At 33.7% G+C, this 23,309-nt stretch overlaps 1 protein-coding gene across 6 annotated transcripts in view; it reads right to left on the reverse strand.

Moving 5' to 3' along the window:
- Positions 1 to 23,309, reverse strand: part of CUL2 (cullin 2) — a 93,834-nt gene that overhangs the window by 52,058 nt on the left and 18,467 nt on the right. For 4 of the 6 annotated variants that reach the window (XM_025046408.1, XM_025046407.1, XM_025046406.1 and 1 more), the window contains exons 2-6: positions 15,740 to 15,880; positions 13,132 to 13,186; positions 6,873 to 6,940; positions 5,954 to 6,095; positions 2,947 to 3,041 (exon numbers count right to left, since the gene is read on the reverse strand). In XM_025046408.1, coding sequence (XP_024902176.1) covers positions 2,947 to 3,041; positions 5,954 to 6,095; positions 6,873 to 6,940; positions 13,132 to 13,186; positions 15,740 to 15,858 — 479 coding nt within the window. In that variant the 5' untranslated portion in view covers positions 15,859 to 15,880. Of the gene's footprint in view, positions 1 to 2,946; positions 3,042 to 5,953; positions 6,096 to 6,872; positions 6,941 to 13,131; positions 13,187 to 15,739; positions 15,881 to 18,874; positions 19,064 to 23,309 lie in introns of all 6 variants that reach the window. The other 2 variants (XM_025046409.1, XM_006911364.3) reach the window with 2 other exon arrangements.

Below are 23,309 nucleotides of genomic sequence, written 5' to 3' on the forward strand. Positions count from 1 at the left end.
CATATGTCTAAGACATAGCCCTAAACATTTTATATAGCTGAATAGCACGAGGTAGATATATATGTGGTATTATTACAATCCTCATTTTATATATACAAAAATTGTAGCTTACAGGGTTTAAAGAACTTGCCAGAGGTCAATCTGCTAGCAAGTGGCAGAGCTGGCACAGAAACTCCCACTCTTTCATTCAACAAGTATTGTCTGAGTGTGTACTTTATGGCAGGTACTATGCAAGGCACTGGGGACAGAAAGATAAAAAACAAAATTGTGGTCTCCGCCCACACAGAGCTTGCACATCTGGTAGGATACACAAACACAAACAAATGTAATATTTCGACTACAAAGTGTGCTCCCTGAGTAGAGGCAGCTTAACTGTTTTATGTGTCTTCCTATATAAATCCTTTGCTCCAAACCAGTTTCTTTTTTGGACAGTGGTATATGGCCATCCCAGTAATCTCAAACACTTATCTCATCCTTCTGGTTTACCTCTTTTAATCTTCATGTCCTCCTAAACTGTTCATCATCTCCTCCATGACTTTCTTTTTCACTTCCAATGCCATTTGCCTACCCGCTAATTGAATTGTGTGCAACGCTCTCGTGATTAATTTCTATTTCCAGTTTGTGGCATCTCCAATTCATCTAAAAATTCTGCCTTCAGGATGTCACTCCCCTATTTAGAATCCTACAATAGCTCCCTCATACCTACGTAGTAAGTGTAAACGTCTCAAAATAGTGCTTTTTTAACTCTGAAGAAGTAGCTGCTACATCTGCAGAGGCCTGAATTCACTGATCTCCTCCAAAGATCCATACGTATATTTCTAAGCCAGTACACTGTTTTAGTGAAGCTTCCTATGTTAATATCTGATAGGAAAACTCACTATTCTCTCTGTCTCGGAATAAAACTTTAACTTAGATTAAATATATCTTTATTCCAGATTTCCACTCGAGAGTATAAGCTTGAGAGACAAGCTTTTGAAATAATTTAAAGATAGAATTTAAAACGTAAATAGTGCAATTTTTTATTTTTCATTCTTAACTTCTAAATCACTGTAGTATTTTACAACCAAAATTATTAACCACACGTCGGTTTTTAAATAAAGACATATGTTCTAGGAAACTAAAAGAAAAATCACTTCCAGTAATTTCTTAATATAGTTTATACTCTACCACACAGGTAGACTGTTCTGCTCAGGTATAATGCAGTAGTTCATGTTCTACAATTTATTCTGTCAACAAAGTAGTTAATAAGTATTCTTTGCTTTTCTGGAGTTTGAGCAGTAACATAATAATAGTATTTGGCAAGAATTAATAGTGTAAGGTAACTCTGAAGCCTCTAAGAAATCAGGCTTTTCCATCTATCTTAGAAAATTCCATTATAAGAATTGTTCTCATGCTAATTCCTACAGGATTTCGAGAAGTGTTATTTCGCAAGCTAATACCTTAAATATTCCACTCAAGGGCCAGCAGGGTCTAAACAGATATGTAGTACTAGGAAAGGTGGGGCAGAAATGTTGTTATTTTTCTTTAAAATCAGAATAACAACTTTAAAATGTTGTTATTTTTCTTTAAGTTACCAATGTGAATCAAACAGGAGTAAAGAAGGGGCTAGATAGTGATCAAATTTGCATTTTAGAAAAGATAACATCAAAAGTTTACCAAATAGAATAAGGTAGAAGTGAAAATGGAAGCTGATTATAGAAACTTTATCATTAACAGTCCTAGTAAGAAATGATAAAAAGCTTGGACTATAAGCTGAGTGACCTTGAGCAAAGTCATTTAACCTCTCTGACTCAGTTTCCTCACATAAAAATGGAAATACCAACTAGCTCATATAATTTAATATACACACACACTTGTGTATATCATATATATTGCAACTTGTAATAAAAGCTCATTAATGTACTAATTTAATAGTTTTCATTTAAATAGCATTAAATAACATAAAGTTGATTTTGGTAAACAGATGCAGGAGAACCAAGAGAATTGTGTCCTAGAAAACTAATAAAGAATAGAAAACCACTAAATCTATACTGGAATATCTAGATGGAGAAGGACTCCACTCTATGGTACACAGTCTGAACCCTCTCTTTTGTCATCTATATACCAGCGGCCCAACCTTCTCAGCAATGGCAAAGGTATGCATGCACTCTCACTCTTATCCTTAAAATTCCCCAAACTCTCTCCCACAATTTAGTTAGAGATTTCTTAAAGTTCTATTTATGACTATCTCACTTTAGGATGAGTAGAGAAAATATTAAATGTCAGGATGTTTAATGTATGACTAACACTGCTTTATAAAAGCCAAAGCCACAGTAAACGCTGTGCTTGTCAACAATTGCTCGTTTCTGGTTTTATTATATTTTGCTCTTCTAAGAAGAAAGAAAAACTAACGGCCATTTAGAAGTAAGCTCTAGTTTCTAACACAGACAACTTAGAGTGAGCAAATTCCAGTATTGTTCTAAAAACCTAGGGAACGTAAACCTGTGAAGCGAAGAACACACACCAGGCAGAACTTCAAGAGGGAAACTGCTGAGTACTTTGACTAACAGTGTTTCCATGAAACATAAAACACTGAATCTGAGAGTCAAATGAGAGCCTGCTGCAGGGGGACATGGGCTTAGATTTACTCTGCTAAGTTTCATCCAAACTGAGTCTATCCATTACTGTTGAGACTTAACATGTGCTATATAATCCCAGACAATCTGAAGAAACAGTGCTATGCCATCAAATATAGTTTTACTTTTCACAAAATAACTTTCCTGGCTCCCAAATACCCACATGACCCAGACTACAGACCTTCCCCATAAGCAAAGTCTGTATAGCAGCAAATGCTTTAGTTCTATACATTTCAATGGGTAATAAGTAATATTAAAAAAAAAAAGCCTCCTTCGATTATAAATGTAAGCAATACTGTTTAGATTGTTAAGAGTTTAAAGGCATACTTACCTATACAAGCAGTCCATATAGTCTGCACCCTTGCTATATTCCTCCCAATACCTATGATACATAACAAGTACTTGCTCTTCGGATTCCAGAACTCTCTATATAAAGAAGAAAAATATTTTTACTTATCATTTTCATTTGTTAAGTCATAAAATTTATCAAAAATTAACATTCTAAAATAATTGACGTAATTTAAGCATTATGAATTACATTTATAAGCTACATACTAACTACCTTTAATAACAATGAAACAACTAGAAAAAAAATATGTCTTAGATATGAAAGTGAAGCATCCATACTAGAGAGTAAATTATTTCATTCCCTAGATAAAGAACAAAATGTAATGGTTTGATGCTGTCTTTGGGCTAGAATATTATATTAAGATCAGTTTAAAATAGAATGTAATTCAATTGCTGTGTATCTATGTGTTTCTTCAAATATATCACATTTGATCAACCTGCTAAGTAGATCAGTAAATTATCAGACTGATATATCATCACTCTAAATTATTCACTTCTGTAAATAAAACTATTTATGAAAATTGACACCTTTTCCATATTCCCCAAGTTGTTTTATATTTACTTAATAGAAATTTATTATTTTCTGAAAAATGAAAATCAAACTGAAATCTGAGGTCTAATTTTTAAAAAGTTATTTTTGAAGGAAATCTAGGCTAACAATAAAAACACAGTAGACTGAAATTCAGGAGGCATTAGGTTCTCCTATTTCAGTTCTTTCATTAACTCATTAATTGTCCCTATGACCTTAAAAAATCATGACATCAATTTTCATCTAATTCATTCTATAAAGAAATACTATGCTTTTAAACTTGGTATTTTAACAATGAAGACTCAGGACAATACAAATAACCTAAAAACAGTATTTTTTCCTTATATATTGGTAAATAAATTAAAAATAGCAACTATTAATAATTCTGGGGAACTGCTGTTACTGGTTTGATAGAATATAAATCCATGAACCATTTGTTACTATATGTCAAAAAAAAACTAAAACATGTTCATGACCTATAAACCAGTAATTCCATGTCTGCGAATTTATCCTAGAAAAAACTTTGTTACATAAAAAAATGTTTTTTAATAAAAATTTTTTAAACTTGGCTGCAAAAAAGTAATTTACCTATAACAATGTTCACAGAAGTATTATTTAAAATAGCAAGTTATATAAATTGGAAATAATCATATGATCAGCAATATAGGAATATTTAAACAAATCATAGTATCTCCACACCATGAAAAATTTTGCAGTCATTGCCAGTAATATAAAAGCCTATTGAATGACAAAGAAAAAGACTTAGGATATTATTAAAAACAAAAAGATTTTAAAGTATATAACATGACCATTTTCAAACAAAAAACAGAAGTCTACACAAAGCAAAAAAATGCATTATAGAAATTATCAAATCAAATTACATATATATTAATATGTACCAAAATAAATAAATTCAATATAGATGTCAAAAATATTAACAGTGCTTAATTCTGGAAGTATGTTATGGGTGATATTTTTCTCTTTTTGCTTATCTGTATGTTCTAAATCATCTATAATGTTAATGTAATATTTTATTAATTAAAAACGTTCCCTCCCCCAATCAAATCAAATTTTTCCCTCACAGGTGAAACTGATTCTGTTGGCTATATTAATGATTTACTTTGACACCTACACATTAGCCAACTTTTTTTGTTATTGGGTCTGAGAACATATGATTTATAATTATATAAGATTATAAACACTCATAAAACTATTTCACAATATCATTTTAAATCATACAACTATACCAATGCTAATTTCTTAGTTTTAATACTGTACCACTTTTATGCAAGACATTAAGAAGCTGGGTAAAAAGTATATGAGAGCTCTCTGTACTATTTCTGCAACTTTAAGTCTAAAATTACTTCGAAAATAAGTTGTTTTTTTTTTAATCACACTTACAACCTATGATAAAATGCAAAATTTATAAGTGCCTTACACCGTAATCAATTATGGTACCACTAAAGCTCACTATAGCTCACCACAGAACTTTAAAGGTTAACATATTAATCATTTTTAGACCTATTTAAAGCACTTATCAAAACCGCTTTCATGAGCTGGTAAAAGAACACACTAGATCACTGCATCTGCATTTTCAATAAAAAGTACAGCATTTCCTTTGAATGTTTTAAAGGAAATATCACATGATCGACTAAGCTCTAGTTGTGAGTTATCCACTGTAAAAACTGTCTGCTCCGAGCCTTGTGCAGGGTCAGACATTAGATTGTGTTGTTTTACCTTCATTTTATAAAGAAACTTAAAGCTCATTTCATAAGGTAGGTTATGTGAGCTGCCCATGGTCACAGCTAATATAAGGCAGAGTCAAGTTGCAGCCCATACAATAAATGATCTCATCCAGTTCCCGGTAAGATCAGTAGATCAAAATAAATTAGAAATGCTGTTGATAGCCAAATACTGCAAAATTCATTCATTGTTTACGCGCAGATCAAGTCTGTGATGCTGCCCTCTTACATATGGCATACTAATCAAAATAACTGGTCAGAGAGAGAGTTTCTATAGTGCTTTTTAGTTTACCATTTCTCTTTTTAATTTTAGGTTTTTGTAAGACTTTAGGATAGAAAGAGGCAGATAAAAAATTGAAAATAAAAAAAGACGGAGATTTACCAAGAGGTGAGAAGCAATATCAAGAGAAAACTATAAACAGCATCCAGAGGACAAAGGAGCACATTTTTAAAAGTGAACAAATATTGACTTGAAACCCTACTCTTTCACTTACTGCCTGAAGGATCTTGAGCGACTATTCTGATTTTCTTTGTGAGAACCTAACAACACAGTGTTTGACTCATAGATCGTGAATATAATTAGAAAAATGCTACTTAGGAAACAAAATAAATCTTAATTTGATATAAGTTCTGCACTGCAAAACAGTCAACAAGTCAAATAATTATGCAGCTGCAATATTTATGACCAGTATTTATATCATATATGTATCACTCCTTACCTTGTGCAAATGCCGTACGTGATTTTCCAAAAAAATTTTAGTTTCTGTATAAAGTCTTTCTCCAAGGGGTTCAGGATAGGCCACACATAAAGCATAGATATCTCTAGTTAAACTGTTAAGGTTTTCATATTCACTAGGGGTACTACATTAAAATAAATGAGATTTAACTCGTTTTACACTATAAAATGAAAAATCAGTATTTCGTTTCTGTGGTTTAGGATTATTTAAACATAGATATAGAATAAAAGGTAAAATATATAATCATGCTTAGTTTAAAAAGCACTATTAAGAATCATTCGTTTATTCATTCAACAAATATCGAGAATTATTTCATAGCATTACAAAGAAAATTGTTCCTCTCAGTGTGGTTAAAATTCATTGGGGGACTCTGGGAAGTCAAGTTACCTAGAAACTTACAAAATAAGGTTTACATAAGAAAGGACATAAGCATAATATCAACAAAGGGCTATGAAATCCTACAGCTGCAGATATTTCTGAGAACAAAAGTTACAAAAATTACTCATTTGACACATTTTCCCACATCATAGTACTCCATCAGAATATTCTACAATCTACCCATAGCATTTATTCCATTAGAATTATAGTACGAATAGTAATATCAATAAATCAATTAAGTTTTTGAACATCTACTAAGTACCTTGCTAAGTATCGCAGGTGATAGGTACACTACAGAGAGTTCTGAATCAGGAGTCAGAGTAAATGAGATCTGCCTGAAGCATTACCTTTACTAGCCAGGGACTTGACCAAGTCTCTAAATCCTTTATTTTTAATCTGTGCTGTCATTTCCTCAACTCTAAGATAAGGATAACAAACTCTCTCCTGACATTTCTAGAAAATCTTTGTAAGACCCAAATAAGTCATGTATGTTAAAGTGCTTCATAAACTATGTGTCACTCACCAAAGGTGGAAGATGAAAGCACACATGAAGCAATCTGAGACCAGCTTAATTAGAGATGCAGACAAAAACTGAAAAAAAAAGGTTATTTAGGACGGAGTCAAGTATTTATAGTTAATATAAGGATCAGGAAATATCACACAATAAAAATGTGTGCTTAAAAATATATCCAAGGTAGAATGTAGGTCCTTCTCCCTTTATAATTCTCATAACATTTTATATATTCTTCTTCTATAGTTCCTAGCACATAACAGGCACTTGTTAATCTCTTGGTGGTGCAAGGAAAGTAGTGATCAATGTCACATGCTCTGCCTATCAACCCTGTATTGTTACTCTGGAAAAAGCAAGCAGCCCTCTTTACATGGAAGTCTGATAGATGTCAGTCAGACTTACTCATGTTCTTTCTAAATCCTTTATTTTTATTTAATATTATTAATAAAATATCTTCATGTATATATGCATATTTCAATATACTATTAAATATAAACAAAAATTTTTCTTTAAGGAAAACAAACATGATGAAGCCAAAATATCATTCATATAGTAGAATATCACTGTGCCAGGTTTTTTGTAACAAATATATATATAATAAGAAACAATCACAATTATTTTAAATCAACTTAGATACAATAATTAACCTTTATAAACTAGATTATCTAAGTTAAATACTATATAAGAACTAGCAGCAATAACATATCAAAATATTAACCTATATTACAAAAAAAATAGATTTGATTACATATCACCTAAGAAAAAATAACTTAGAAATTTCTCTGGACACAAATTCTATAGAGAATAGATAATGGTTTGGTGGAGGGGAGATGGAGCAAGGCATTAATAGAGAAGGTGCTTCACAATATTAAATGAGAGCTCCAGGGTCCCGCTTGGAGTCCCTCTCTTTTTCGGCTATAAATTCCTTTAAAAAAAAAATAATAAAAGGTCTCAGTTCACTACACAATTTAAATCTATGAGTTGTGTTCTGTTTTGTTTTACCATAGTTATATTCAATATCAATTACTTGTCACAAACTTACCGTAGTGAAAACAGATACAAAAGAAGTTATGAGAGTTAATGTATTAGAATTCACGATAGTGGTTAAGTTTAGTGACTGAGAGTGCTTCTGGGAGTTTCCATTTATTGAATGTACGGATATGTTCACTTTGTAATAATCTGTATTTTTCATAAGTCAGTATGTGTATTATACTTAAACAAAAATTTTATTTTTAAAAGACTAACTTTAGCCAGGATCTAGATCAACAACCCTTTCAGCAAAGGTGTGATGTATTTAATATCTCCAAGTTCTAAATACCTACTTCCAGAATTTTCATCCAATGTTTGCTCTACCTTTTTCTTAAGCCAGATACACACTTATTTCTAGAACATACAACTTACTTGATATTGAAAAATTAAAATGATTCGATACCATAAACTCAGCATAATATGCTAATTATGTGCTCAAATATTTTACATCATCAAAATTAGTATCTCAATATAACCACTGCATTACACGTAAACAAAACTGATTATAAGGATTCACACCACAGGGCTTACCTTAGGAAAAACACATCTGTGCAGGAGAGGGAATACAGGGAGACTTTCCCATTTCCATGTGTAAGAGTTATATATTGTCTTCTTCAGTGAGAATGTATTCATATATTTTTAATGGAATCCACCTTAATAAATTTTTTAAATTAATATTTTAACTTACCATAGTTTGGGGTCTCAGTTAACCACTTTATTTCACTCAACTGCCTAAAAGATATTCCTAAATACGTTCTTTTTCTCTAACTTGTTCAAATATCCAAGCGCCCCGGAAGAACAACCAAGAAGGTCACTTTTTAAGACATTTTAAAGATGAAAAATGGGAAATAACTAGAGGTCAGATTTAGATTTAAATATTCTTTCCCAAAGTCATTTTTGCCTTAAGTCACTCTTAGGGAGCCAGAACATAAAAATTCCTCTATTTATGAACTATCCACTTAAAAATTCTCAGTCAGAAACAAAACTGTTTCAGATCAAACTCTGTTGCAAACAAAAAGAACTGTTGGCCAGCAACAAAATTACTTATTTTAGTTCATTTTCTCCATTAAAAGGTGCTTCCTATACTTGGGCTTAATTTTGAGTTTTAATACTATTAACTCTATTGTATAAGTAGGTCACAATGAGTTTTGAAATGACAATAAAAGATTATCTTAAACTTGAAAATGGTAAGACGACCAAAAAAGAATTTATTGACAATAAAAAATATTTATTGACATTCCTGAAAATAATAAAAATGTAACATATAAAAAATGAATCAGTGAAATCGATTAGAATCAGCATCGGCATCAAATATTAGTCTGATTTCATTTAGAAGCATGGAATGAAATTGTTGCTGATGCACCAACCAGAGACAACTACAGATAAAACTTTTCCTAACTATACAATCTAAAGAAAAGTGATGGGTACTAAAAGTGTTACTTATGCCAAGGTTACTAAGAAGTTCTCCTTCTAATACCTCTGATGATTGTCAAGAATGGAGACTGCCTGCCTCAACATTCCTCAATGTAGTCAAACTGGTCTATGTTTGAAAAAGATGCCTGATAGAATACATATTAGAAATGAGGATAATAGTATGCCTGATTTTAAAGCTTGGTTTTCATAGGCTGGAATACATTCAGGGAAGGCAATCTTGTTTTCTTTTAGTTTTTTGGTTTTTTTTTTTTTTTTTAAGTTTCAAGTATATAGTACATTGGTTAGGCATTTATATAGTTTATGATAGTTTATGAAACGATCTCCCCAATTGCTCCTTCCCTCCTCTGGCTCTACACCTACCTAACCATTACATTAATGCTAGCTGCATTCCCTATGCCGTGCTCCCCATCCCTGTGACCATCTATCAACTACTAATTTGTACTTCTTTAACCCTTCACCCCTTTCTCCTAGTCCCCTAACCCTCTCCCCTCTGGCAGTACACCTGATTGCCCTCTGTATTTGTGAATCTTTCTTCGATTAGTTTGTTTTGTTCCTTAAATTTCACACATAAGTGAAATCATATGGTATTTATCTTTCTCTGACTTAATTTCATTCAGCATAATGAATAGGTCCATCCATGTCATTTCAAATTGTAGGGCTTCATTTTTTTTTTTTTGGCTAATAGTCCATTGTACATATGAACCACAACTTCTTTTCCAACTGTCTGTTGATAGGCATTTAGGTTGCTTCCATATCTTGGCTATTGCGAATAGTGTTGCTGTGAACAAAGGGGTGCATAGATCTTTACGAATTAGTATTTTGGTTTTCTTTGGATAAATACCCAGAAATGCAATTGCTGGGTCAAAAGGTGGTCCAATTTTAATTTTCAGAGGAACTTCCAGACTGTTTTCTATAGTGGCTATATCAATTTGCAATCCCAGTAACAGTGTATGAGGGTTCCCTTTTTCCCACATCCTCATCAATGCTTGTTGTTGTTTTTTAATTTACTGATGATAGCCATTCTCACAGGTGTGAGATGATATCTCAGAGATTTTAATTTGCATTTCTCTGATGGTTAGTGAGTATCTTTTCATATATCTTTTGGCCATCTGTATATCCTCTTTGAAGAAATATCTATTCAGGTCTTCTGCCCATTTTTTAATTGGACTTTTTTGTTGTTGTTGAGTTATATGAGTTCTTTATATATTTTGGATACTAAACTCTTATCAGATGTATCATAAGTCAACATCTCCCATTCAGTAAGCTGTCTTTTCATTTTGATAGTTTCCTTTGCTGTGCAAAAACTTTTTAATTTGATGTAGTCCCATTTTGTTTGTTTGTTTGTTTGTTTCCCTTGCCCAAAGAGATATATTTGAAAAGAAATTACTAGGAGCAATATCAGAGAGTTTGTTGTCTATGTTCACTTCAAGTTTTATGGTTTCGGGTCATACATTTAAGTCTTTAATCCATTTTGAGTCTATTTTTGTATATGGTGTAAGAAGGTGATCGTTTCAATTTTTTGCATATATCTGTCCAGTTTAGGGAAGGCAATCTTAAATCTCCTTTTGCTTAATCATCTTAAACTCATATAAAATCATTTAGAAGCTAACTCGACCTTACGTAGGAGAGCTTTTATATTACACTGCTGGAGTTTGGGAATTGTTCTAACAGCTACCAAAAGGCAGAAAACCATAAATAAAAGTAAGCCAAAACAACCAAAAAACTCCAACCCAGAAAAACAAATAGTAAATGCAGATTTACACTTAGCCTCTATCTTATCATGAGAGCAATTGATATACATACTCAAAGGGTAAATTCCAAACCATCCTAGAGACTGCACCAAAGCTATCATAAAGCTTTTGTTATGAAGCATCATTATTGCTTGTGTTAGGCAGAATTCTAAATATGGACTCCCAAAATTTCCTACCCTAATATCTGGGACTGTGAATATAAGATATCACACCCATGTTACATTACATGGCAAAAAGGGACTTCGCAGTTGCAATTACGATTACTAATCAGTTAGCCCTAAAATAGGGAGATTGTCCTAGACTTTCTTGGCGGATCTAATGTTAATCCCAGGAGCCCTTTAAAAGCAGATCCCCACCAATCTCTGCCCCACTGTAGCTAGATGCAATAGGAGAAGTCTGAGAGAATTGAAGCACAGAAAGCTTTGACGTGCCACTTCTGGCTTTGAAGATAGAGGTGAGTAACAAGTAATATCTGGAGAGTGACCACAAATCACTGAGAGCAACTTCTGGCCAACAGTCAACAAAGAAACAGGGACCCCAGTCTCAAAACTGCAAAGAACTGAATTCTGCCAATCAACAGGAATGAGCTCAGAAGAGGACTATGAGCTCTAGAATACATTTTAGGCTTATGAGATCCTGAGCAGAGAACCCAGTCACACCATGGACTTCTGATCAACAGAACTGTGAGAAAATTAAGAGTGCTTCTTTAAGCCAGCAAATTTGTGTTAATTTGTTATGCATGGAAAATTTTTTATATTTTCTATTTACATTAATTATCAACCAGATGCCTGGCATATATACCTGGACCCAGTACATTTATGCAGGAGTATAAAAAGTTCCACTTATCAACAAAATAAGAGAACTAGCCATATGTTAGTGTTGTTTCATCTGCACAGCATGCTTAATGACATTTAGTTGATAGTAGCTATTCAATCACCAGATATTTGCTAGGTGTCCATATGTCCCATATAATGGGAATATAGCAATAACGAAATGGACATGAATTCTTGCCTTTATGGAGCTTATATTTAGTAAAAATGTTTGTGAACAAGGGTTCAATAAGTTCCATACTTACACATGTTAAACACTTCAATTGGCAGCCAAGCTTCCTTAATGCTAACTGCAAGAGTATAGATTTCGGCATTTTTACCTCAGGATTCTACCCTACAATATCAGTAACTCAGATCTTAATCCTCTTAGGCTACAAAATTCTCAACTGTAAAATAGGGCTAATACATATTTTACAAGGTCATCTGTAAAAAATGAATTATAGAAACATATATACATTGGAAGAAAAAATGACAAAAGAATGTACAAGCATGATTTCATTTAAGTTCAAAACATAGAATTAACCAATATTGTTTAGCGTTGTATGCATAAGCAGTTATACTGCTTTTAGAAAAATAGGAAAACAATAGATGCAAAAGTTAGAATTGTGGTTACCTCCAAGGGAAAGGATAGGGCTTGTGAACTTAGAGGGACATGTGGTGGTGTGGGGTTGGTGAATGCTGGCAGTGTTCTGGTTCTTAGCCAACCTATGTGGTGATTATGCAGGTGTTTGCTTTATAATTTGTCTTAAAATCTTTTCTACATATATATTATATTTCGCACACTCAAAAAATGCTTTATAAAAGATCAAGTAGTAATACATAGGGTAATTCCCAATTTTGGGGGGCTTTTTTTCATTTTCAAAACATTAAAGTGTCATGGCCTCTAAAATTCTACCTCTAGTATCCGAGGGTCAGAAATCAACCTTATATTCTTGGGCAAAATAACAGGGAAACAGTGGGAATTCTACTTTAAAACAAATAACGCAGCCCTTATTTTTCAATTAAAATTTACTATTTTTGCAGGTTATTTTTATTTTAGGCGGGGGAAATATCTATGATGAGGTCAAGAATAACTGGATCGAATAATAAACATCTTAGAAATAATAGTGACTGAAGGGCCACTTTCTGGAGAAGTGATCTATTTTAAAACCATTTAGAAACCAGCCAATTAAGTGTATATTCTATACAACAACAAAGAATACATTTAATTATTTTCTTTTTCTTTACCTTATGCTCATTTCCCCTTTTCTTGTAATCTTCTATGACCAATTCTCTTCTCTCTCTGCTCATTATTTTAGTTAAAATAGCCTTAAAATACTTGCCTAGCCAACCTTATTAACACACAAGTAGCCTTTAAAACTTTTTCAATTTTTATTAAGATTCCTACCCAAAAACAATCCATAATGACGCAAAGAAAAATTTAAGAGACTAATACTAGGCTCTTCAAAGGCAAAAATCCATATCAATTATCCTCTAGGTAAACTGGAAAATATAGGGAATTAGATGTTAGAAACCTTGTATTCAAGTCTGTGCTCCATCAGTTACTACCTACCTGAATGACCCTAGGCAAGTCCCCTTACCTCTGAGTATCTGTTTCCTCATCTCTTACATAAAAACTACAATTATATTTGCCCCACTGATCACATAGGCTTGTTTGTTGTACCAAATGACATAAAAAATATAAAAGATCTTTGCAAACTACAAAGCCTTCCACAAACATTACCATCGTTTTATGTATCTTTAGTGCTCAGAACATAAGTAGCCTAACGAATGTTTCTTACTGACTACAACAAATGTAATTAATTAAATGGTTTCCTGTTGGTCTAAAAGAACTCCACTGTTCTTACATCAACATTCGGCTTAATATTAACAATTGAGGCACCGAGAACAAGTTAAATTACACTGTCTTATGAAACCCAAGCGTTTCTAAAGAACACATGCCCCTCATGAGGGCAGCCATCCTTTAGCCCCAGAAGACTGCTAGAGGGCAGCACAAAGCTTGAGAGATCTCTGAACTTCCACACATATTCTGGATAATACCTTCACATCTCACCTCTTTTTGGGGAGAATCTCTGGTTCCTACAGTATCCATCCAGTCCCCAAGGCCTCCGTCAGGGCCCTGGGACACTACCAAACCAGTGGGACCCAGAGACGCAGGCCTCAACCCTATCCCCTTTCTTCACTCTGAGATAAGACGTATGTCGTATTTCCTATGATAAAAGACTGAGGTGGTTCGAGTCCACTAGACATGTTTAATGTATATACGTTGTCCCCATGCCTACCCCGCCTTGGCCGCTGGCAGACACTGGGCAGAGTTGGTAAGACCGCTATCCACTACTTTGCCCCAGGTATCTGTGGCCGAGGGTTCTTAGAGCTCCCTTAACCTCCCAAATACTAAAACGCTGAAGTCTTTTAATATTTTGCTTTTTTTCTTGGTTGCCAGAGTTTATACCCTGAGATTGCACTGTTTTTTGTATATATAATGTATATATAATATTATGTAAATTACATATTATACATATTATAATCTACATATAGAATACATATTTTTTAAAAACACTGCTGTCATGTAGGAATGCAGAATACCAAGTTTCAGATTGTCCTAGCAAATTTGTCTTTTATATAGAACTCCTAATTTACAAATATAGATACCCCAATTAAAAACATGTGTCTGTCTAATAATCACTGAACTTGCTGTTCATTCTTTCCCCCCAGATATCTGTAAGACTTGCTCCCTCATTTTGTTTCAGTCTCTGCTCAAATATCACTGTCCTCAGGGAGGTATTCCTTAACCATCTCTTCTAAAAAAGCCACTCACATAGGCACTTCAACTGTTCTCCACACACCTGTATGTTACATGCCGCTGAGTGGGCTGTTTCCTTGCAACCGTGTGAATGAGTGATATCCATAACACCCTGTTCAGCTTCTATAGACTCCTGCCTATGGCTTCTTTTATGGAGTCACTCCATCTCATATTGGTCTTCCCCTTTTCCTGTTGCCTATTTTTTCCAGAATTACTATCTTTTCCAAAGAACCCTGCTTTCTCACGATCTGCCAGAAATGACAGCTTTCATTTTATCACTTTTGTCTCCAGAGACGTTTCAGGCTTAATTTACTCTAGGACCCACTTGTCTTTCTGGTGGTCCAGGGTGTCCGCAGAGCTCTCCTCCAACATCATATTTAAAATGAAACCAATTTTTCCTTATCAGCCTTCTTCGCTGTCCAACTTTTACATCCATACATAGGAACTGGGAATACAAGGTGGTGGATGATCTTAGCCTTGGTCTCTAACCACACATCTTTGCTCTTGATAATCTTTCCCAGTTCTTCCACTGCTGCCTTTCCAAATTCCCAGCCTTCTCTTGATTTCCTGTCTGCAGTCTTCACTTGAATTGATGATCCTTATCCTGCTTTATTTTTTCCTCATAGTATTTATCACTACCTGCTATTAGAAGCACTGACATTAGATTTTTTGTTGTTGTTTATTGCCTGTTTCTATTAGTAGAATGAAGGCAAAACAGTTTATTTTGTTCACTCACAACTGTATTCCAAAAGCCTAAAGTAATGCCTAACATATACTAAGCGCTCAATAAGTATTTATTGAATGAAAGGTTATCGAAGATTAATGACTGCCACATATAGGTAAACTTAGAAATGTAAATAACATATTTGAAAACAGTCGCAATGGAATGTTCTTCCATTTACATAAGCTTAAACCTGTTCTCACTTTTGAACAAGTTTATCAATTATAGGACATTTATCAATGTTCATTCACACATTTATCAATACAATGTCATCAGTACAAGAACATTTATCAATGCCACTAAAAGGATACGAGAAGCGATCGTTCCATGTTGCTCTTTCGACGTATTCCAACATGACAACAGCTTTGATTGTCGTTAAAAGTTTGTTCCATGTTTCATCAAAATCTACTACTCTTGGTTTCAAAGACATTGTGCAAGTTTAGTGTTGAAATCTGTCATATGAAAAAAAATAGTAATGTTAGCATGAGTTCTACAAGATCACTTATTTGTTTCTAAAGTACTACATAATTAAATAGCATAATAGATGGAAGGGGTGAGAAAAGAACCTGGCGCATAATAAGAACACAATAAACATTGGCTACTATCTTTTCATGACTTTCCAGACAAAGAATTCCACAGAATATCTGCATTCGTTACAAACTCTAGGAAATTGAAAGCTTTTAATACAAACTATTTATAATCGGGAGTGTCGTTCCAAAGATTTAGAAGCCTCATTTATTGTGCTAAGGAAAAGAAAGTGGGACCTAGACAAAAGGTCAACTCTCATCATGAGAAATATGCAAGAGATACTCAATAAAAAGGTGTGGGTCCCAAATCCTTAAACTAGGAAATGAGGTGGTATGCAGGGAAATATGAAAATACACAAAAAAATAAGTTTAGGTAAAAAATTAGAGAGGAAATTTATATTTACATTAAAATAAAGATGAATTGCAGAGCAGAAAGTAAAATTCACATGAACTTTTAAGATAAAAGTTAAAGATTTCAAAGAAATATCAGGGTTGCTCCTTCTCAGATCCTCAGGGTATCTAGCCCCATTGCTCTAATGAAAAGCACAACCGTAGCATGCAATTCCTGGCTCAGGTGAACTTGACCAGCCTAGTAGTAAGCTGAAAGACTCCTTCTTCCTAGCAGACAAGCTGTATTCTAGGAGTTAGCTGGTTTCTGGAACAAAAAGGTCCCAAGATTATAGAAACTCGCTTCAAAGGCTAGATTCCAAATCCTTCTCAATATCACATCAGAAAGACAGAATTAAAAGAGAAACTTTTTAAAGTTAAATTTAAGTGCACAAGGGAATGTTTTTCTGGCACGTGTTTTAACACCTTCCCAGTTTTCCCTTATTACTGGGACTGTGAAACACCAAGCTAATCTGTAAACAAGGAGAAACATACTTCCTCTGGTCTTACATTGTGGGGAAAAGGGGGACAGGGAAACAATGGGTGTGGGGATGAATACAGAGAAAAGGAGACAAGAAAAAGAAACCAACTGAATGTCCCCAGTCCACAACCAAAGATGGCCCTAGGTCCTTCTTACATTTCTATCCTATGAAGAGAAAATAACTCGAGGAGTCCAAGGAATAGACTTCAAGGAAGAGAAAGAAAAGGCATCACAGAGAAGCCAAACAAAAATCCAAGAGGGTGTGCAACAATGAATCTGAGCTCTTTCCTCAACATAACAAAGACTCCACCTCCAGGCCTTAAATTTCCTGTACTAAAATGGATTAGCAATAATTTCAGTGTGTGTGTGTGTGTGTGTGTGTGTGTGTGTGTGTTTCGCGTTCGAGGTGGGGGCAAGGACAATGAAGGAGAGAACCTAAAGCTCTAGCTTTGTATCAGGGAATTAACCTTAACTCCTCATCCTTATTTACCACATCCTATGTTCCCGAATATTTCTTAAATCCATCTATTCCTGTGTTCCTACATATGTTCTGGGATCAGGTCCTCAGCACCTCTAGTTTGTATTGATCTTTTATTCATCAAAGAAATAATAATGTTAATATTTACATAGTGCTTGCTAGGGGCCAAGCACTATTCTCAGTGCTTTATATAAACTTACTTAATCCTCCCAACAATCTGATTATGTAGATCCTACTGTTTTCTACATTTTCTAGATAAGAAAACTAAGTCACAGGGTGATTAAGAAACTTGCTTAAGGTCATAGAGCTATATAATGGAGGCATCAGGAAGATTCGAATGTGTGCTGGAGCCCGAGCTCTCAACCACTATATGCAACTATACTGCCTTATTAACATTTTAGTGATTACTTAAATATCAGGCACCATTCTAAGCTCTGAGGATGCAGTGGTCAATAAACAAAGTTCTTGACCTTCAAAAAGATTAGAATTTCAGATCTGGCACTCAAAGACAAAAATAACCCAACTAAAACAAAAAGTTGAAGATATCATACTTTTGTCTTGATGCTTGAAGCCATTGGATGTTTTCCACTATACACAGCATTCAGTTTAAGCTTACTGGCAACACAGACACACCAAGCTTCCAAAATTTGATCTCAGATTAAACACCTCTCCAGCTTCTTCTTCTTCTTCTGAGACTCCTTGACATAATTCAGTAACTTCTTTCTGCTTGGAGGTCATTGAACTGATTCATATACTCTGCTGTTATCTTTATTGCTTTCTATAGCTAAAATTTTTCTATTTCCTTAACCCCCACCTTCCACCCATTCACCTCTTAACTGATATTAAAGCCTTGGTCCAGGATATCTGCTTTTAAAAAACTTTCCTGGCACCACTTAAGCTAGGTAAGGTGCCTGATCTTAAGTATTACATGAGAACTCTATGCTTACTTCTACTGTAACTATCTGAGTATTTCTTGAGGGCAGGGACTTTTTACTAACTGTATTCCAAAAGCTGACAATGTTCTCTTCATGTTAGTTTTTCCCCTTTATAAAAATGGGATATTACACACATTGCTTAAAATTAGTTTAATGGCTGCGGAGACTGCCTTTTAGCTTAATTCAAGTTTTGACAGAATCGCTGATTTCTCTGCTGAAATCAACAGATTTACGGTAGAGTAGGTACCTTTGTAGTAATGATCCATTCTTAGATGGAATGTAGGGAAGTCAAGGTGAGAGAGAAGCATCGGCCCAGTGAAACACACTAAAAACTAACAAACCAATAGCTGAAAGTATGCTGAAATAGTCTGTTAAATTCTCTGCTTGCCTAATAGAAAGCTCATATAACTAAAATATTTAAGTTCCTTCATAGTATTTAAATTGTTTAAATAATAATTTATTCATGGAAAATTTATGTACGGATGTGAAAGAGAGCAAGCAAAGAAACAGGGTCACAACCACTGTACTTTTCTCCATCCCCAAACTGTCAGACAACTCGTAAAAAAAAAATATATATATATATATTATATATATCTTGTTCTTCATTCATGTGTCTTACTAGAGACATGGTCCTATACCTGATATCCTGGCAGGACCACTTCCATTCCCACTCAGTTAAACTGGGTCCCACTGAGTATCAGCAAAGTTTAAATCTTGCATTACCACAATCTCTTCTAGCTTCCTTCTGAGTTCCGCTCACGCAATGTTAGGGCTTTAACACTTATGCACATAGGTACTGTGCCAAAGGCCCATGAGTGTTATGGGTCCTAAAAATAAATTCATATTCTAAATTAAAAATAAAAATAAAAAGGCAAAATAAAAATTCATGTTTGTTTCTAAATAACGTGTCAATATTAATAATATTTTAAAATTTTCCCTTACATTTGAAAATGATTTGCAGATTAGATTTCATTAGAGCACCATTTCTAAATATGTATGGCTGTCAATAATAAATTAAATAACTACAAAAGTGATTAATATAAACATAGTTACCATGACCCAGCAATTCCACTCCTAGGTACATACTCAAGAGAAAACATGTCCACACAAAAACTTGTACACAAATGTTCATAGCAGCTTTATTTATAAAGGCCAAAAAGGAGAAATAATTCAAATGTCTATAAAATGACAAATAGATAACGAGTTATTCTGCAATAAAAGGGAATGAAGTAGTGACAGATGCCATAACATGGATGAACCTCAAAAACATTATGCTAAAAGAATGAAGCTGGTCACAAAAGAACACATATTGTAAGATTCCATTTATATGAAATATCCGGAATAAGTCAATTATAGAGACAGAAAGTGTTTCGGTGGTTGCCCACAGCTAGGGGACTTGGTGAAAAATGGAAAGGATTGCTAAATTAGGTGATGAAAATGTTCTAAAATTGATTGTCATGATGGTTGTACAACTCTGTAAATGTACTAAAAACCACTGAATTGTACACCTCAAATGCATACACTGGATGGTATGTGAAGTGTATCTCAATAAAGCTGTTATACATTTAAGAAGTGAAATAAAAATTCTATCAAAATTTTTAGAGCAATTTAATGTGGAGGCAAGCAATGGGAGAATAGCTACATTTACATGGTTGCAAATTCTGAAATCTTAGTCTTTCACTCCTGTGCTCTAGTCACCAGCTCCTATCACCAGAGGCAATATATATATCTGTCTGGGGGCATTTTACACATATTTACACATAGTTTGTTACTCTCCTCTTTTACATAAATGACTTTTTCATCTGTTTTACTCAATTATACCATTGAGTATATTCGCCCAACAGTACATTTGGGATTCTATATTAATACATAAGGATTTCTTTAATCTTAATAGTATTTCATTGTTTGCCTCTATCTGGATCCATTCTGCTATGTTTGATATGACATAAGATGAGGCCTCCAAAATTAAAGTGCTTAGTTTAATATCAGTAATTTTAAGTTAAATGGTTTTAAAAAAAATAGATTAGTAAGCTCTTTTTACATAGATATTAACAAGGTTTTCTTCTAAGGATTTTAGTAACACAATTTATAAGTTACACTTGCTATATATAATTATTGACGGGAGAAGGAAACTGCAATATTATCATTATCTGTAACTACCATTTATTAAATACCTTCTGTATGCCTTCCATGCTATACATGTTATATATACAAGCACACTAAAGTTGAACCTGCAAGTCAGCAAAGTCCAGACTGTAGGAAACAACTGGATAATCAGATTTCTTCGATAAACTGTGCACAAACATTAGAAAGAGACAGAAAGAGGAGAGGGAGAGAGTTATATCAAGCGGAAATTGACTAAAATAAACTAAAAAGGCACATTAATAAATCAGTGCAATTTACCTTACTTGGATCTAGATTTAAGCTCTTTTTAAAAATCATATTCATGATACCCCTGGAATTTTTAACACTGATGGGATATTTGATTAAAGAATTTATCTTTATAATGATAATTATAAAGTGAGAGTTTTTTTAATGAGTCTCTGTTAGGTACATATTCTAAAACATAAATGTAATGAAATGCTATCTGACATCTACTTCAAAATTAAACAGCTTGCTTATGAGTAGATAATTACTGAGGAAGAGTGACAAGTACACAAGGGTTTATTATGCTACTATTATTTTTGTATATGTTTGCAATATTCCAAATTAGAAGAGTAAAATAAATCTTCATCATCATTAACAGTTTCACAAATACGGTGGGGGGGGAAGTACATAAAAGAAATCAGGAAGCTTTAAAAAAAGTATATTAATCTAAGACGTCTAACATTCAAGCAATATGTATTCTAGAAAAATGGATAAGTCAATACTGTTATACTGTGTGTATATATATCTCAACATAAGCACATTCAAACCTATACAAATTTTTATAAAAATCTGAGTCAAACAGGATATTCCTGGAAGCAAGATCCCAACACATTGAGAAAAATGCTTCAAAGAATAACAGTTTGTAGTTTCTTTTATGCTTCTGAGATTAATGAGGGAAAATAAGAAAGATTATATAAAGGTGGGAGAAAGCAAGGTAATTATAGGATTACAGGTTAAGATCATGTGCTCTTTAAGATGTACAAAGCGCCAGTATAAAAACAGTCAAGGGGATGCAAGGTACAGCATAGGGAATATAGTGAATAATACCGTAATAATACGTATGGTGTCAAATGGGTACTAGACTTTTTAGGGTCATCATTTCTTAAGTTATATAAATGTCTAACCACTATTTTGTACACGTTAAAATAATATTTGTATGTCAACTAATTGAAAAGTTTTTTAATTATTTAAAAAAAGATTCTGTGTTCTCTTGAAGGTGGTCGTACTTTAGAAGGAGAGGTATGAAAAGAGGCATTTCTAAGGTGTGTTAACTTATATGCACAGAAACAACGAACAAGCCTTGCTTAAGGCAAAAATAAGCCTGTTATTAAAGATGTTATATTCCTGTGGCATGACTACCCACCAGGACCTGCCTAGTTAGGAATTTATCATCAGATCATCCTGGGAGGTTACTTTCCATAGAACCCATTTTTTCATACACACATACCAAAACTGAAGAACATGAGGTTTTCAATTAAAAATTCCCAGAATTCCTTCTCAATTCCCAGAATTTTTTACTTTAAAAATAACTAACAAGGCACCTCTTTTTGACATATTAAAACATTGGGGATAAAGAAAAGATTCTGAAAGTTTCTAGAAAAGAAAAACAGGTTACAACAGACTATAAATTGGAAAGTCTTTAGATTTAGCAACAGCAACACTGGAAGCTGGGAGATAATATAAAGTAATGCCCTCAAAATTCTCAGGGAAAATGACTAATCACCTAGAATTCACCAAGAGTGATAGCAAATAATTTACTTCCCATGCAGCCTTTTTCCTCAGGAAAATAGACTATATCCTTTATTGTGAGAGAATGGAACAAACCAAGACAGACTTGGGATCCCAGGAACAGAGGCTAACACAGGAGGGGCGAACAGGAATTTTTGAGAACAGCAGCTATGCATATTTTAAAAACAATCTGTCCAGATAAACACAGAAGAACAAAGGGCTCCAGGAGAGTTATCTCCAAGAAAAGGGGAGGGAAAGGAGGGAACTAATAGATTGTCTCAGGGGTCAACAAACTTCCTGTAAAGGACTAAATAGTAAATATTTTAAACTGTGAAAGCCATTCGGTCTGTTAAACTACTCAATTCTGCCACTGTAGCACAAGAGCTGCCACAGGCATAAGTATATGAATGGGTGTGGTTGTGTTCCAACAAAACTTTACTTAAAAAAAGAGAAAGAAAACAGGAGTGAAGGATTTGACCTGAGCCATATTTTGCCAGAACCCTTCCCACCTCACTGCCCCCGCTGCTTGGTACGTTCGGCCAATGAAAGGAGTTGGCAGCTCTGGTGGAGAATGTGGGGGTAATTTAAGTGGATTACATTAAAACCTAAGCAAAGGATTAAGGAAAGATTTTCTAGCTAAAACACAAAAAGTCTGAACCATAAAAGAAAAAAGTTGATAAAAAACTGGACTTCATCAAAATTAAAAACTCTGGTCTTAGAATAATACTGATAATAAATATACAGTAAAGGTAATGGATTATCACTTATAAAGAGCTAAAATGAAGATTAAACAACAAAAGTAGTAAAAATAAGTATAACTACAATAATGAGCTACAGAATACCCAAGAAATGTAAAATGAGATATTAAAAAACAAAACATAAGGAAAGTAAACACAGAGAGCTTTAGAATGCCTTCAGTCTTAAACAAGTTGTTATATGTAAGCCTCAAAGTAACCACAAAGCAGAAACCTATAGTAGATACACAAAAGATAGGACTCTAACCATATCACTAAAGAAAGCCATCAAGCCACAAAAGAGCAAGAAAAGAAACAGAGAGGAACTACAAAACAGCCAGAAAACAATTTTTTAAACTGTCAGTAAGTATATAACTATCAATAATTACATTAAATGTAGTAAATTAACTGAATTCTCCAATCAAAAGGTAAAGAGTGGCTGAATGGATTAAAAAAATAATTC

Source organism: Pteropus alecto, unplaced genomic scaffold (assembly GCF_000325575.1).
Source record: "Pteropus alecto unplaced genomic scaffold, ASM32557v1 scaffold204, whole genome shotgun sequence".
NCBI lineage: Eukaryota > Metazoa > Chordata > Mammalia > Chiroptera > Pteropodidae > Pteropus > Pteropus alecto.